The 18,466-nt window shown below is 45.4% G+C and overlaps 1 protein-coding gene across 1 annotated transcript in view; it reads right to left on the bottom strand.

Annotated features, from left to right (window-relative positions):
• NRBP1 (nuclear receptor binding protein 1) overlaps positions 1 to 18,466 on the bottom strand; it is a 41,116-nt gene that overhangs the window by 7,279 nt on the left and 15,371 nt on the right. The window contains exons 3-7 of the mRNA XM_061990348.1: positions 18,266 to 18,388; positions 17,771 to 17,872; positions 17,587 to 17,676; positions 17,034 to 17,074; positions 15,625 to 15,719 (exon numbers count right to left, since the gene is read on the bottom strand). Coding sequence (XP_061846332.1) covers positions 15,625 to 15,719; positions 17,034 to 17,074; positions 17,587 to 17,676; positions 17,771 to 17,872; positions 18,266 to 18,388 — 451 coding nt within the window. The remainder of the gene's footprint in view (positions 1 to 15,624; positions 15,720 to 17,033; positions 17,075 to 17,586; positions 17,677 to 17,770; positions 17,873 to 18,265; positions 18,389 to 18,466) is intronic.

Below are 18,466 nucleotides of genomic sequence, written 5' to 3'. Positions count from 1 at the left end.
GTCTCTTTACAGATACCACCGAGTCTTCTCAGCCTCACAGTACCAAGCAAAACATTCTTTTTCTTTTTCAGACCTGCTCTGCATTTTCCCAGTGACACTGCTTCAGAGGAGCTTTGGCCAGGACCAAGCACAATCACACCAATCCTCTCTATTGAGGACTCTGCTTCAATAGATCTTAACATTGCACACTAGGCAAGTGGGTCAAATTCCTCCCTTCAACAGCTAGTACATGCCAGATACTCCCAAGTGATGAGCTCTGGACGTTTGTGCAGCTTTGTAGTTTGCATTACTGAGATACTGACAACTCTGTATCACAACTGCCCAGTCTTTTAATGTCTTCCAGTGCTTCTGGAGGGTATTGTGACCTACCTCAGCATCACACATTCTCCACATTTCTATGAACAGCCTCAACACTGAGATCAGTGTCTGAGGGACTCCAAATCCCCCCCAAGTGGTATAGCCCTTTCTCAGCTTCTACCATGTCCCATGCCCCCAGCCAGCGTCTGACTCAGCATACAGGGTCAATCACCCAAAGTTTGTCCAGCACAACTAGTTCTCATACTGAGCCTCCCAAGAGGTTCCCAGACTGTCGTGGTTTGGCCCAGTTAGTGCAGAAGCACCACGACAGTCTCTTGCTCTGTGCCCATCCACTCCCATCCTTGTTAGGATGGTGGGGGCCCCAGCAAAACGGCAGGGAAAAAGATAAGCAAGGTTGTTGTGGATTAAGACAAAGGCAGGGAGAGCTCGCTGCCAGTTATGGTTCCAGGCAAAACAGACTTCAGTACTTGACTTAGAGAGGAAAGTAGGAAAGTTTATTCTACTACCTACAAGAAACAGAACAGAACAAAAAGCAAAAAGAGAGCAGGATGATGAGAAAAATACAACCAGCACTTTAAGATCTCCCTCCCCCATCCCTCCTTTCTTACCGGGCCCAGCTCACTGCTCCCGATATCTCTACCTCCTCCCCCCTCAACGGCTCAGGGGGGCAGGGAGTGGGGGATGTGGTCAGTCTCTCACAGATGGGCTCTGCTGCTTCTGTCTTCTCAGATGAGGAGGACTCCTGGCATTCTTCCCCTGCTCTGACATGGGGTCCCTCTCCCGGGACACAGTCCTTAATGAACTTCTCTGGTGTAGGTTGCTCCCAACAGCTGCGGCTTCTGCCGACACAGGGTCCCTCTCTCAGGACATGGTCTATTCTGGGCATAGTTTTAATGAGCTTCTTTGTCATGGGCTCTTTCCCACAGTTACAGCTTCTGTGAATATTGGGTCCTTCACACGGGACACTGCCTCCTCTGGCCATAGTGATACAGGGTCCTCGGGACATGGTCTGCTCAGGCCATAGTCACTGCCCCTGGCAGAGGGTCTTTAACAAAACGAGTCACTGTCCCTGATGTGGGGTCTTTAGCAAAATGAGTCTCTGCCCCTGATGCGGGGTCTTTAACGAAATGCAAACAAATCTCAGCCTCACCAGTCCTCTCCATAGAATACAGGGGAGTCTCTGCTCCAGCACACCTCCTGCTCTCTTTCCTCACTGACCTTGGTTGTTTCTCTCACTGTTCCCACTCTTTGCACCACCACCAGCCAGAAAAGAAGAGGCAGAAGAAGGAAGAAACAAGAAGAAGCCTCGTCTTCTGGCTTCTTAAAAAGTGATCGTGGAGGCGTCTAATTGGCTCAGCCTCAGAAGTGGGCCTGACTCAGAGCTGGGGAGAGTTTCAAGCAACTACTTACAGGAGCCACCTTTACAGCTCCTTCCCCCTTACCAGAAACAGCTGTCACGTCAAACCATGACACAGACATTTACAATGGAGAAGTCCCATTAATGTGCTTTTGGGCAGTACTTGCCCTGTGTAGCCCCCTGTGCATGTCTGCTCTACAAGTGGCTAAGAGAGGAGGGGCTATGTCAGGTCTCCTTCAGCGGCTGGATTTCCTCATCATGACTGCTCTTCCCTGTTTCCTTTCTCTAGATGTTTTTGCCCAAGGAATCACAGTCAGGCTTAAGGGTAGAGGTCCTTCTCTCATCTAAGTAACTTATTATTTTCCACTCAAAAGGACAATTCACTGCTGCAAAAAACAAACAATTTAATGCTGCCAAATGAGGTTTTGCCTTCCTAAAAATAAGGAAAAAACCCTCACACTCACCATACACACATCAGCACTCATGACCTCTGGAACTTGTGCTGGAGACTTGCAGGAACTAAAACTAATTTTGTCTAAATCTACAGTATGCCACTGGTGGGCCTGAGGGGTGGAGAGGAGGAGAGCCACAGCCCCATCACCCCCAGAAACATCACATGCTGCAGATGCAGAGCCACCTGAATACCGTGAAGTTTGTGATTAAGAACAAAGTTTTTCTCAGTGTCCAATGCCATGAATATTTTGGCTCTCCCCTGCGGCCTGGGCTGTAACACGACCATAGGATCTCACTGTTTGTTTCTTTTCTACACAAGTGATTACTCTGTCCCAGTTTTTGCAGAACAGGATATTTAAGACTTCAGAAAATCTTCTGCTCTAAAACCTGATATTTTGTTTTTTTAACAGCATGCTGGATTAGGGCAGTCTTTGTGCAGCATGCAGCATACAGGTACTAGCAAACAAGCGTTTTTGTGAAGCCTGCTGAAGCCAACATCTATTGCATGCACAACAGCCTCTGGCTGCCAGGAACTAGCTAGACAATCCAGGGATATAAGAAAACACTGTAGGTCTTCTATTTGTTCTGCCTGGTCTCATCAGTACAATGGATTGTCAGAGAAAACAGAAACACAAAGCCCATCCTGCGTTATGCAGGTGTGGAGAGTCAGAGGTCTGGCAACCACCACCAAGACCCTGTGAGTAGCTGAGTTGCTGTTGAGGCAGGACTGCTGTCTGGCCAGGGCCAGAGCCCTGCAGAAAGGCAGAGGCATCAAGGCCTGCCCTGAGAGAGAGGCACTGTGTCCACAGGCCCAGCACTGCAGAAATTCAGCACATGCCATCAAGTGCTGGACCAATGTCCTCAGGCAGGAACTCTGGCATGGTGCTACCCAGGACAACACCATCCTGCCAAACATAGAGCAGAACTGGCCAACCATAAAGTCATCTTCCAAAGGATGCTTTGATTAGCTTATCTTCCCAGTGTATCTTTAAATACTGTCACCGCTGTGTGTTGAATGGCAAGGGCCAGATCACTACCCTGCTGTTCTGTCCTTTGCTCCTGGGCCCTGTTCAAGACCAGGAAAGAGGCAGCAATTGATCACAAAAAGGCACTGTCAACAGAAACCTCAGCCAGTGCTGTAACAGGGGCACCTCCACATCAGAAAGACAAGCACAACGGAACCCCAAGCCCAGCCTCTATTGATAATGGCTGTCTGCCTCATGAAGGACCTGATAATAAGCTTCGCCTGAATCCAGATCCCATGACATTTTGCAGTACCACCAGCATTTCTGGAAAGAGCTGGGCTTGTACTTTCTGTGGGAATTTCCAGCTCACATGCACAGAAAGGTAGTTTTGAATTTGCTGTTGCAGGCCCCCCAGGGACCTTCCCCCTCCGATACTCAGGTCCTTGTGCCTCCAAACTAGCTGAGTCCCACTGGAATTCCTCACATGTTTTTCTGTCACTGTTGCAGAGGCTGTCTCTGGTTGGGTTTAATTATCCACACTTGGCAAGCCTTTTCCCAGTTCTAGCAGTTGATATCACAGCTCATGTGCAACTTGGCTGGAAGCCACATGCATAACCTTGTTCTTCATTGCAGAGCTGAAGCAATGCAACAGTAGGAGTGGCATAAGACCACCAGATTCTTCACCATATGCCTTAGAGCTAAGCAGAGACAGCCCTGCCAGGCACACATCTGTTCCCTTCATCACTATGGCAGCAAACACCTGCTATTGAATTCAGCTCTGAAAAACTCACTACAAGCATGTTAAACAAGGCAGTTACAGCAGCTAAAGAAGTGCTGTTACACCTTACGACAGCATTTGAGAAGCTGGGACAAGAAACTTTGGTCCCTCACATTGGTGTGCAAGCCACTAGGCACAGAGATATCCTTGAGACAGCCTCAAACAGAGCTTAGCTTGAGCATGTATTTTACACTTAGGTGTAGAAGAACACAGACTTGAAGGTATTTCTGACACAAGCTCTTCTCACCCCTTCACACGCAGTTCCTACCTGCCACCTCCTACTTTATCTAGTGATGACTCTTAATTCTGTGAACAATCAGCTGCATGAAGGCTAAGGGCGGTTATGCTAAGCAAGACAAACAACAAAGGTCAAAAAGGAAAGCCAGATCGCCAACATCAGCAACAAAGGTGCCTTTCTGAGCCACGGAGAAGACGGCAGGAAGAGGCAGACTACAAGACAGCACCGCGTGATTGATCCAGTTAGGAGAGAATGACCAAGGAAATTTTAGAAGAAGATTCAGCCAAACACAGTGCCTGTGCAGGGCAGGTGATGGGAACAGATAGGAAGTACAGGAGAAGGTAGAACAAATAACATGCCTTTGGCAAGCTGAACTCAGTCTGCCAATAAAAGCATAAAGAGAAATGATCAAGGTTACTACAGGAATATGCAGAGCTTGCTAGGCTTCTCAAACCCTCAAGGATGTGCTAGAACAAAGGACTCAGCAGGGTAAACAAACAGCTCTGAGCGCTCCTCGGTGGAGTGTCAGCCAGTAATGTACCTGCACCTCCCAACTGGCCTCAGTGACAGGATTTAGCAGGTGCCCAGTCACACAGCCACTTGCTTTTTTAAACACTACAGGCTACAGAAGACATTTTGTTGTCCCATGTCCAATTCACACTCACCTTTGCTCCTACATTTAACACTGCCTCTTTGCAAGTAGGAAAGGTACTGTCTGCCCAACAGCCCTCCCTTTCCTCCTGAAGCAGCCATTGAACCACTTTGACCTCTTGCAAATGAGATTGCTTCCAGATTGCTCCCTATGCAATACAGCAACGGGACAATTAACCAACCAACCCATGCTGCACTGTACCAGGACCACAGGGGCACAAAACCAATCAAACGAATGCAATACCATCTGTTTGCAACTATAAAGGGATGGCCACAGGGCCAGCATAGGTGTGAGGCCACTGCACTCATACGCTCAAGACATCTTCACTACTGCAAAAGGGTGTAAGACTGCACAAACCCAGGACATTCCACAGTTCACTTCATTTGCAAACAAAGATGGCGAATGCATTTTTATTAGGGAGGGCAAAGCCCAGAAAACAAGCAACCACAAAGCTACTGGAAACAAGAAGCAGCACAGAGTCATTGAACACTGAGGCAAACAGGAAAAAGCAGTGGCAGATTTAAGTTGATCACAGAATACAAGCACCCTACAGCCCTGTATCATGGACTGTAAACAATGTTTGCAAAGTTATTTGCCACACTGAGTCACCAGAAGGAAGAGGATTTTATTACTTGGAACAATTGAATTTCTAACATGATGAAGGGGCAAAGAGGTTCAGTATACAAAAAGTTTGCTACACACAGTTCCCAAGGCCAGGCAACAGCTGCTTACAGCTACATTCAGTCTCACCACATCCACTGGCATTGCTTCTGAGTAGCACAGCTAATCTCTGCTTGAAACACTGTCCATGTTTCACTTCAAAGAAAATACTGTTGAAGCAGAATCAGTGGTACTTGCAACAGGGAGCCAATGTCAAACAAAAACTCCCAAGATGATCTTTAGAGGTCCCTTCCAACCTCTACCATTCTATGATTCTACTTTCAGGGAGGTGTCCTCCTCCACATAAATTAACAGAGAAGCATAAAATCATGGGATGGTTCAGGTTGGAAGGGACCCATGGAGGTCACTTTGTGCAACCTCCCTGTTAAGCAGGGACACCCAGAGTCAGTTGCCCAGGACCATGTCCGGACAAATTCTGAAGAGCTCTAAGGGTGGAGACTCCACCACCTCCCTGGGCAACCTGTGCCTGTGTCACCCTCACACTGGAAAAGTGTTTCCTGATGTTCAGAGAGAACCTTCTGGTGTTCAATTTGTGCGTGTGGCCTCCGGTCTTGGTACTGGGCAACCCTCTAGCCTCTTGGCAACCTCCCTGCAGACCCAGCTCCCTCAGCCTCTCCCCACAGCAGAGATATTCTGGCCCTTCAGCACCTCAGTGGCCCCTCTGGACTCCCCCCAGTCTGTCCACCTCTCTTGTTCTGAGCCCAGCACTCCTAGGGTGGCCTCACCAGAGCTCAGCAGAGAAGAATTCCTTCACTCAACGAGCTGGCAATATTTTTGCCTAGCACAGTGTAGGATATCATCAGCCTTCTTTGTGTCAAGGGCACATTGTTGGCTCATGTAACTATGAAAGCATACAAATGAACGATGGTAAGAAAATGACGGTGCTGTGTCAGATTTCTTCTGACATGGTGGACGATATTTAAGTAAGAAAGCATTCAGAGTTTTTAACTGATATGTTTGACCACATCCATTAAGTGGAAGCAGAAAGTGGGAGTAGGCAGAGCAGGAAATGCATGACTATAGACACAAGAACAAATAAGAAGGACCTGTAAGATAAGCATCTGTTTGTCTTGGCTGCATACAAGCTCTTAAGCAGGGACCTGGGAGCTTAGTGGCACTTTATATGGAAGAGTTCATGATATAAACAACTTCATTCTGAACAAACAGCGTAGGGATATTTGAAATCTGCACACAAATCCAAGTTCTAAGTTCTAGACCAGAGGAATGAAGGTCCCAGAAATGATGCAGCCCAAGCAGAGGTGACTGCAAAACAGCATTTCTTGTCAAAAAGAAGAGGCAGCAAGGCTCAGTTCTTTCCCAACTGAAGGGGCAGGGTACTAATTAACTGCAGTAGCCTCACGTCACATCACAAGAATTACATGCAATCAGAGAAACAAGGAAAGACATTTAATCAAATACTGTGGACCAAGCTACTCTAGAGGAATCTTTTACTTCCAGTAGACAGACATATATTGAAAAACAAAATCCATGGAAACCTCAATATGAAAGTTACTTTATGTTTTGAGCATCTCTGCTTAAGAGAAATTTGGATTGAACCAGTCTAAATGCATATTTGATTAAAATGCAATTAGGGTCCATAACCTTGAGTATTTCAGGTTTAACTTCTGTGAAATTCAGATGCCACATCTCTGTGATTACTGTTGTTTACTGATTACCTTGGAAGGCAAACAAAAAAGCTCCTTCCCTGCCTAGATGCCTCAAGGTCTAAAATCATCTAGGTTGGAAGGGACCTCTTGAGAATATAGATCAATCCGCTGCTCAAGCAGCTACAACAGGTCACCCAGGACCACATGCAGTTTGGTTTTGAATATCTCCAGGGAGAAAGACTCCATCACCTCTCTGGACAACCCGTTCCAGGGTTTGACTGCCCTTGCAATAGAAGAAAGGTACACTTTTATTAGGTGGAACTTAGGTATTTCACTTTGTGTCCATGACCCCTAGTCCTGTCAGTGGGCATTACAGAGAAGAGACTGGCTCCCTCCTTTTCATTCTCTCCCATCAGATATTTATATGTACTGAAATGATCCCCCTGAGCTTTCTCCTCTCCAGGCCAAATAGTTTGAGCTCTTTCAGTCTCTCCTCTTAGACAGAGGCTTCAGTCCCTTAATTGTCTTTGTGGCCCTGTGCAGGACTCAATCCAGTAAGTCCACATCTGTCTTGTACCGTGGAGCTCAGGTCTAGACACAGCACTCCAGATGTACCAGCAGCACTAGAGAGAGGAGATCCCTTCCCTCAACACAGCTTAAGATGCTATTGGCTGCCTTTGTTACCAGGGTGGGCTGCTGGCTATCAGCTTGCTGTCCTCCAGGACCCCAAGGGCCTAATCTGCAGAGTTGGTTTCCAGAAGCTTAGCCCTGAGCATATATTGGTACATAGGGATGCAAATACCTGCTCAAGTGATCCTTCAAGAACTGGCATGAAGGGGCCTTCTAAAACACTATTTTCCCACATGCCTTCAACTAAAGGACCCCAGAAGGCATGGATGCACACAGCTGCTATATTAATACTCAAATGAGTAAGTGAAGACCTGGATGACTAAAAGACACATCCCCTGACACATTCTAGAAGGCAGAGAAAAAACACCATCTGGCAAAGCTGAAGCAGCAGCCACCTTTAAGACAAAAATCATTAATTTGACAACAGAAAAGGCAAGATCTCATAACTTGAAGCACTAAACTGGGAAACTTAAGGCTTTTAAAAGATCCTATTTAATTTAAAACAACAACCAGCCTAGAAGACAGTTGTTTTCTGGTGTTTTCATGAATGAGACTGACTCAGCAGCACAAACAAGGTCTATTGAGCAAGAAAGGCAAGCACATGAAGCAAGAGCCAGCTTTTAAACCTTCTGCAAAATAAAAATGAGAGTTTATTACCATCATGACACAGCAGGAAGTAAACCTGAAAGTGTGCATTCCCCTTGGTGACTTTGCAACACAGTCAAACACATCAATTCTTATCACTACATCTGACTCTCAAAAGACCCATCACCACCTTCCTCCCAAACATACACGCTAAATTATAACCCAGACACACACATTCAGTCATGTGTTGGTTGCAACTTTAAAAACTTATCACAGCCATTGGAAGCCCACTGCCTGTCACTTACCTATTACTGCTCCTCCTGCCTTGAGGTGCGGGCTCATACAAAAATCAAGGCAGATTGCTGGTAACCACTTTTGCCACTCTAGTAACTTTAACAGCCAATAGATCACGAGGTGTTGTCAACTTATTATGATCAGAAATTAACCTCACGCTCTTCCACTCTTAATATATTCTCAAGAACAATCCAAACATGAAGTACCTTCACTTTATGACAGGCTTTTACTCTTCTAGGAATCTCAAAGACAACATGAACTCAGGTGAGATAGAGACTTAAAAAAAAAGTAATCTATATACCACTTAGCTCTTTCTGAAGCATTGGGGGGGAGGGGGAAAGTTCCACTCAAAACTATTCATCATCTCATACCAAATCTCATTCCCAGCAGCACTTTAGTCAGACACAAACCTTTTCCTCTGCTTTTGACACTCTGCCTTCATTTTCACCCAGTTTCTAAACAACTAAAAACATTTGGCTTGGTAAAGGACATACTTGACCCTACACATGAAATTGTATGGGTAGAAGCTAAAACAGACAAATTAATGTTAAATCTTCCTACATTAATGTCAACATGGGTGAAAGTTTTCCATTTTTACAACAGATTTTTCTATGTCCACTGATTTCAACTACATGTTATTTTTTCTCTAAACCACTCTTGCCTTAGTTAAAAAAAAGACCAAATCCAAGATATTCTAGTAAGCCCTATTTTATTTCTACATCAACTACTGAACGTCTCAGGTGTCTGTCAAGGACATGAGAACAAGTCTTTAAACATCAGGTAACAAAATCCAGAAGAATGAAGTAAGAATTGAAGTAAGAGCAGTTATAAAAGCATGTCACTCACAACCTCATTAACTCAATGCTCCAGCAAAACAGGAGCCTTATACCCTATATTTAGTGTTTCCAAATCCAAATCACTCTTCAAGATCTAAGGATAAACAATTTCCAGCTCTCAAATGAACAGTACAGTTAAAACAAGTTCTCAAGAAGCCAGCCAAGAAGGCTCAGTATTTTAAAACGGTCATCTGATGCTGCCTCAGCACCACTGAGATACCACAGCATCTCCTTTCACCTGGACAGCATTGGCTGAGGCCCTTCTTGCCTAGCTAGAACACAGACCTTTTGTTCTGCTCACAGCTGTGACTTGATTTCTGAGAAATGGCCTGCTAGTCTGAAGTCTCACTGCCACCAGTGTGGTTGGAGTCACGTTCCCACTCTGTGGGCTTGCTCCTGGACCAGCTGCTGCTGGCATGCCGCCCCACAAAGGCAGCCTACCACACACAACAGCCAAAGCCCAGCTTGCAGCATTCTACTAAACAAGCCATCCCCCAGGAAATCTGCCCTCCTAGTGCTATATGCCCCAGCTACATCAATTTGTCCCTCAGCTACCCAAAAATCCCAGAGTTAGCTTTTTTGACAGAGCCTCTATTCTGCTGGCCATGCAGAGCAGCATGCAACGTTCTCCTGAGAACACCAAGAAGCCACAGAACCCATTCCGACTGGCCCTTTCCTCTCCACTGCTTCCAGCTGACAGTTGCTAGGTTTCCAACTTGGTAGAAACAAACTCTAACCATTAAGAGCAACCCTGATAGCAAAAAAAAAAAATAAAGGACATAATTATTTGCAGTGTAAATGCAGCATTCTATTTAATAGGGTTACAAACTGCAGCACTCGAACCCCTGTCTAGCTCCCGCCAGCCCAATTCCCTCCTCAGACGCACAAGTCTCCCCAGAACTAGAATTTTGTCTGGGGAAACATAAATAGCAAACCTTACTTCACAGTCAGGGACTCATTTGAGCAGGATGTCTCTCTGGCCATCAGGAGCCAGACACATTCACCATAACATTTATCTTCAAAACAAAACATCTAAGGAGTTCAAGCTACAAGCAAGCAATTGGATAGCCAAGCACAAAGCAAAGGCTAGTCCAGGTCTGGTGCCCAGCCAAGTCTAGCAGAGCAGTAGCAGGGAAGAGCCTAATGTATATGGAAAGTTCAGCTGGGAAGAGCTCAGAACAATGCATCTGCTTGGCTTGACATGCGGGAGCCGGCATGCACTAGGGTCCATGGGCTAGCACACGCTAAGAACACGGAGAGGAGAGGACTAATAACTAGGAGACTTCAGAAAGGGCAGTGCTCCCTCTCTGCAAGGCTTGGGCTGAGAACACAAGGAACAGTTTGCATCCCAGCACAGAACACAGGTTCTCAAAGCAGGATGCACCTAAGCCAAACAGTTTTACGTACCAGCCTTACAGCAAGGGAACACTGTATAAACAAATTAGAGAGTGTGTATGTTTGTGTGTGTTACAGATACAGATACACACACGTGTATATATAAATATATACACACACACACACAAAACTAAAGTAATGTACATTACATATATATAGTGGTAGTCACATCACAGGAGCGTAGAAGTTTGCTCACCATTAGCAAATATCCTATGAAAGACTGTTGGTAACAGAGCAGCCCGTAAGCGGGAAGTAAAACAAGATAGAAGTCAATGAGTTGATGAAACAGCAAGCACTTCACATCGAGAGAGACAACTTGGTCATAGTCATGGCAAAACACAGACAAGATTGAGGAGCTGGCCCTGCGTCCAGCCACCTTCTTAAAATTACATCAGGAACATCAGCGTTTCTAATTGAGAACCAGACTGGGCATGGAGACAAGACACCTCTGGCCAAGTTTACAGATTACAGCTGACTCTGAGGATTAGCAGCTGGAAAATCTGTTCTTTGGATGAGTGCTCCACAGTCCCCTAGCACCCCCTTCAGCAGACAACTACCTTTCTCTACATCCTAGTAGCTTCTCCTGGGCATGGATCTTGGAAGCAGAACTCATACTTCTATATGTAGCAACAGAATTTAATACTAGAGAGCTAATCCCAAGTAAAACTCAGCCTCCTGGCACCTTGGCCTGGGACTGAAAAGAGACTTTGGACAGAGTGCAATTAAATATATAACAAATCCTGGAAGTCAGGTCTGTTGAAGACAGGAAAGCACATGCATCAGCTGAGCACCTGGAGGCACTGTTTGGAAATACACTTGAACAGCACTAAGCTTCCCTAAGCTGCTCTGCTTCCCTAAACTCAACACCAAGCTGCACTATGGCATTCAGTCTTGGCATATGCGTATCAATACGTTGCCATGTCTCAGGGGCATCAGAAGATACCACAAGGCGCTCCAGTTTGAGGCCTCAGTTCTGTTGAGCCACTCCAAGAGCTGCCCAAAAGCATTTTTAATTAAAATCCATCACCTCTCTCCACCTATAACTGATTCTTACACAGCCAGTGAGAACTGCAAGCAGCATCTCCTAACAGATGAGTAGCAGCATTGAACATCCTGTCAGAGCCCATTGCTCTCCTTCACACTCTGAGCACCTGCAAGCTGTCCCACCTTTACTGCAACACTAAAACATCTTGCAGGATACTCCCTTTACAGGTCCACATGTTGGACAATACAGATATGCATGGTCTTGCATGTTGCACTTGGAAGAGCACTCAGAAAACAACTTGGATCTCTCACAAGTGATGTTTTCATCTGACCATAACTCCAGACAGCAGCTGGAATATTCCCATCTCTGGGAAAACTGGCAGCAAGTTTAAGAACTGTAGGTGTCTTTGCTATCCTCACCACAAGTTCTTCAAAGCTCCCTGTTCACACTTTCCCTATTGACACTTTTCCTCCTTAAACCCATTAACTCTGTACTTTATGGCACTGAAAAAAAAAAACCCACAAAAAAGAAAGGTTATTGAACTCCTGGATGATGGATGGCTTTTGCATTTAGGTGGTATGAGAAATCCTCTCTCTTTACCACTCTCTTTTTCTTCCAGATACAATCCCCATCACAAAGATTGTCTCCCTCTTCCCAAAACTTGATGCAATAGTAAAGCAACACCCTAGTACTAAAAACTAACATATCTTCAATAACATGCAGAACAAGAACAGAGGTCAGTCCCTATAGCGCCTGTACTTCAGAAATCTGAAACAGCACAGCAAGGACTGATCAGCAAAAGGGCTGCTCCCACACCCAGACAGGTGCTGCAGGACCAAGTACCAGCCGTTTCCAAAGTCATACAAGTAACAGGCACTACTCCTCTAGTACTTACTCACCTAGCAGACAGAAGGATGTTTTGCAAAATACCCTAGCAGCTTCCTTTCCCAGGACTTTGCCCCACATTCAGCAAGTATTCTCTTTTGCTTAAAATAGAGGGAAGAGGAGCTTTCAGGAATATAGCCCAGAGTGGTGCTGGGGACACAGACAGTATCAGAGAGCAAACTACAGTGTACTGTATCATTGCTCCTCTTAAATCCATGAAAATGGTTCTGCTTAAGTAAACACAGAAAAGTTTTCAGATGCCAACCAGCTGTAGAGAAATAACTACATGAAGCAATAAACACGGGCCTAACTTTGTCAGTAACCCCACAGCAACTATCACTCTAGGGACCGAGCCCCCTGTCTGGCTGCTTAACAGTCACCAGCACTAAAGAGCCTCAAGCCCAAATACAGCCAGCAGTTCTGATGACAGAGTCTTGACTTTCCTAGTTGTGTGGGCACCACAGGCATAAGAATGCACACTGCAACACTGCCAACTTTAATTCCAGCCTGCAATGGAGACAGCTCTCACATCTGAAAGATTCCTCTTCTGACCACAAGCCCACTTGTGCTCACTTCCATTATTTAAGAAAGCACCAGAATCTCCCAGATGAATTTCTTCTTTTCTAAATGCAGGGCGAGTAAGGCAGCCTACAACTGCGGAGCCGAAAGAAGCTTACTCAGGAACAACTACAAATAAGCACTGCTCTGGCACAGTCACACTCCCAGCACATCTCCTCTTCTTGCTAAGGATGCAGTTGTTACAGCACTGACACTTGCCACTCTCTGAAAGAGCACATCAGTCTAATGGCCTCTTTCCCTCCAACCATGCTTAACAGAAGCAAAGCTCTGGGGAACTGGAGGGAGCAGCAAAGGTATAACTCTCGAGGCAACTCTTTGTGACACACTGAAAGATCCGTCCTCCTCCTAGACAGTCTCTGAATGGCACAACTGGGAGTCTGAGTGCTTCTGTATCAGCAGTGGTGTGGCAGCAGGCCCAGGGCAGTGGCCGTCCCCTGTGCTGGGCCCTGGTGAGGCTGCAGCTCGAGTGCTGTGTTCAGTGTTGGGCCCCTCACTGCCAGAGGGACACTGAGGGGCCGCAGCGTGTCCAGAGCCGGGCAGCGGAGCTGGGGAAGGGGCTGAGCACAAGTGTGCTGGGGAGGGGCTGAGGGCCCTGGCGGTGTTCAGCCTGGAGAAGAGGAGCCTGAGGGGAGACATCATCACTCTCAGCACTCCCTGACAGGAGGCTGTGGGAAGAGGCTGTTGGTTTCTGCTCCTGAGCTACAAGTGACAAGAGGAAATGGCTTTAAGTTGTGCCAGGAGCGGTTTAGATAGGAGATCAGGAACAATTTCTTCCCCAAAAGGGTTATCATGCTTTGGAACAGGCTGCCTAGTGAGATGGTGGAGTTCCCATGCCTGAAGGGATTCCAAAGCTGTGCAGCTGTGCTGTGACTGAGGGATATGAGTTAGTGGTGGCTGTGGAGAATGGTTGGACTCAAGGATCTTAACAGTCTTTTCCAACCTAAATGATTCTATGAGAATGTCATGTTTGCTGACCTGCAGAACCTCTCTCTGGTAAAAGGCCATGGCTCTAGATATCAGCTTCAAGGGAGTTTTGATTACAAAGTGCTGGCTACCAATGAAAAAGATGGCATATATATAACACTTTTAATCTGAACTAGAAAAATCTAGAAGTATTTCTTATGCACTGGAGTCTACCACAGACTTCCCATAAATGGCCCAAATGAAATGCCAAGAAGCCAGTTATGTTTGGCAGCATACAGGTATCAGAGGTACACAACTCTTAGAAACTTCTTCCCACCTGGACAGAGTCAGGGAATGATAACAAAGCAAACCCCATGATGTCATCAGCCTGTATGAAGAGCAAGTCACCAAGTTTACAGGTAGATAGAGAACTGAGTGTCCTTTATGCCGTGACCTAGTCTCCCTGGGTACAAGCATGTGTCAGAGGTGTTGATATGGAGAACAGAGACCCCAATTTTGGAACAAAGAGACAGTACAAGAGTTCTTTGAGGGAAAGGAACATCACAGATGTCTGCGGTTTATGAAGAAAAGATATTTTTAGATAATAGGCAAAGCAGTGCATTCCTTACTGTACACTGTCAACATCAAATCAGGAACTCCCACAGGCAAAAACCTACATGACAGCAAATGCACATTCCTCAGGCCGAGGATACTTGCACAGGTTGGACAAGATAGCAAAGCTGTCATTTGAAAGCTTATGTTAGGGTGCAACATAATGCATTCTGACTGTGGATACATTTTTAGACACATAGGAGTAGCAAAAGTGAAAAAAACCCAGTCTGCAAGGATCCACTGCACTGCCTGAAAAAAAAAAATCACTTAGAAAACAAAACACTTCAACACAGGTGGCTGCCTGAACAGGGCATGTCTTTGCCAAACGGGTCCAAGGCAAACTAGCATCCTGAAGTCTGGGTCAAAGTGAGTGATGCTGGATGAAGATGCCAAGACAAGCAGCTTGGTGCAGCCACAGAACGTAAGCTTGATTATAAATGTTGGGTGCTACAAGAAGCCTTCATGTGGCCTAAGTGGACAGATCTCCAGACAGCTCTCAAAGCTTTACAACAATGGGAAGGCAACTCTGTGTGCATTAACAAGGAAAAGACTGCAGAGCAGATGAATCCTGGGACAACATGCATACAGTACTTGAAATTTTGTTTCAGCACCATGTCTCAGGTTAGGGCCTTTAGATGAAACACTGAGGAAGGAGCTAACAAGGGAAACAGTATCCACTCTCAGTCCCTCCTGCATCTGAAGGTGGTCCAACTAAAAGTGCATTCTACTACCTATCTCTGGCACAGCTGATGCTGAGGTGTAGAAGCATGTGTATGTAACATATCTATCATGCCAGAGAACCTTGAAAGGATGTCTTTTTCTGATTGAGCAGTATGTCTCAAAGGCAAAGGTCACCTTCAGCAAGCCTTACCTGAACCAATTTTGATCAGTCCATTATGCTGAATGAAGATGGTGTCGCAGGTCAGGTTACCATGGATGATTGGGGGATCACAGGAGTGGAGGTAGCTAGAGATTCAGAACAGAGCACTGGTCAGGAGATAACTGAGGCCAAGTCCAAGAATCCCTCCCTTCATCCTTCCCTTGTCTCAAGTAACACCAGAAGAGAACAGGAGGGCAAAGGGTATATGCCAGGGATTTACAGTAGTAGAGAGGTATGATTAAGTAATTGTACAGCAGACTCCAGGTTAGGAGAGAATCATGAAAATCAAGCAATCTTCTGTAACGATCAGTCTCCAGAACATGAGGGAGATGGGGAAGAAAGTCTTCCCTGCTCAGTTCCCAGGAAACCCAGGGGTAAAGAAACTATGTTATCCATCCCAGTACTGCTAGGCGGGTGCTAAAAAGGTTTCAATTTTATACCAAAAATATCAGAGCCCTACTCTGCCCCTGCTGAGAGAGCATAAAAAAGTCACTCACTGTTGCTCAAACATGATTGGTCATGTCTTCCAGCAGGAAGACAAATCAAGCTTTTCAGTGCTGTGGTTCCAGGTACATTTGAGGCTACTGGTTTTTGCACTTCACTCTGCTTGATTTTATGTTGGCAGCCAGTACAAATAAGGACTATCAGGTCCCAAAAACTTAACAGAATCCCAGCTACTTATCAACAGTTATATTTAACCAGATGGAAACAGAATTTTCTCTGTGGGGTGATAGTCATGCCCTGACATCTGGGTTATTGTTTTTCCAAGGCTGTTATTAACTACATACAGACTCTCTCAGGTAGAGAAGAGTCTTTAGGAACAAACCAGCCAAACAAAAGGACTCCCACATTCTATTCAGCTGGGTTGCACCAAGATGGCCACAGAAGATCTGTGTCACGGAGTGTATAAACTCACACTTTTAACAATATCACACCCCAATAATCATTAATCCGCTGTATGCTACAGGACTTCAGCCTGTCAAGACAAAGAAAATTTTCCTTATTTGATTTCTTTGAGACTTCTTTGCAATATTCTCTTGGCCATGGTTAGAGCCAGGTTATAAAGATGGATACTCTGGTGAGCATCCTGATGCTCAACTCACTATCCTGTCACCCACAACTGTTGGGATCCAAAACCTACATTGCATCTGTTTCTATTTTAGCAGCTGTAATATTGTCTAGCTGAAGATCCTAGGACTGTTACAAGAAGTGCAGTTGACACTCTGCTCATTGTGACTGGGATAAGAATCAGGCTGGGTGACTGAAAGTGCTCTCCTGGCTCCACTCCATGAAGCTTGCTAATGTTTGGCAGCATCTATGTTTACAGCTTTTAATATTTGAGCACCAGAGAGGCTACACTTGAACAGGCAGCTAGACTACAAGACCAGCAGCTCACATACCTGAGAGCAGAGAGGATCTGGGTACACCATCTCTTCCAGGCCTACAGACACAGGAGCAAGAAAAGGTAACAATCATTCAAGGAAGAGGCACTGAGTTCTGAGAGCCATAGCCCATTCATATGAAGGAATACACACTCCAGTCTATGGCATCCTAGCTTTTACCCAGTACAGGTGTGTGGGAAATAAGAACTTAAGAGGATCACTGCTCTCATGCTTAGTTTAGTTTTTACATATTCATATGGGTCAAGAAACACATCTCCCCTCTTAACTCTTCACATGCACTAAGACTTTCCCTCTTTCCTCTATGCATGTATTGAAAGAGATATGCCTGTAACTCCATATATATGAAGCTGCAGAACTTCTGAAAACAAAACAAAGAGCACAGAACAGCTGTCCAAGAGGACCTGAAACTAAACAAGTTTACAGCAATAAAAGAGAATTGCAGTCACATATTATCACCAGGTTGCCTTCTGAGCAGGAGCATCTGCTGCAAAAGCTTTCCAGAGGATGACGGCACTAAGTGAATATAGGCATACACAAAAGAGAGAGCTACCTTTTCATTCATAGTTTTGTGGTTTTTCTTTGTCTTCTTCAGGAACTGTTTCAAGCTCCCTGAAGACATATATTCAGTGATGAAGATCACCTGGAGGGGCAGTAGGAGACATTACCCTCTGCTTCACTAATTACCCACAGGACAGACAGCAGGGAAAACCCAACAGACTGTTGGCTTTACTTACTCTGGCTTTATTCTCCTTCACATCAGCCCAGTATTTGTGAAACTTCACAATGTTCAAATGTTCCAGCTGAATTAAGTTGTCAAACACCGCTTTAACTTTTTCCTTAACATCAGAAAGACAAAGACATGTTACATCAGAGACCACATCAGCCCTTATCTTACTTTCTCCTTATGTCTGGATCCCCTTAAGTAACACTTTACATTTCAAGCTCCCACACTAAGAACAAACAGCACCCCATTTCATCCTGTACTGTACCTTGGCTAAGCATGGTTTGATCAGCAAGACTAAATCAACACAAGAGTCCACAGGCACAACACAATAGTTCTGCATCACATTTTCTGCACAGGCCAGGATTAAGAGGACTTTGCCACATTTGAGCAGCACAGCACTCCAAATCCAGACAGTAATCCATATGACAAGTCACCAATATCTATAATCCCACCCCTGGGTACAAGGCAAGTTTCCCATACCTTGTTTGGAAAGACATCAACTTACTTCCTGAAGCTTAAAGTTCTTCCGCTCAGAAAACTGAACCTCATTCCAAACAACTTCCACACCTTCCTCTGTATCCATGGCCAGGTAGGCACTATCAATCCCTGGGACATTGCGCTGATTCACCTGTATGGGAAAGATCGAGACAGATGTGAGCTCTAAACCAGCAAGACCGGATCCTTGTGAGCTCATTGAATTCTAACC

Source organism: Colius striatus, chromosome 2 (assembly GCF_028858725.1).
Source record: "Colius striatus isolate bColStr4 chromosome 2, bColStr4.1.hap1, whole genome shotgun sequence".
NCBI lineage: Eukaryota > Metazoa > Chordata > Aves > Coliiformes > Coliidae > Colius > Colius striatus.
This window is presented reverse-complemented; position numbering and strand designations above follow the sequence as displayed.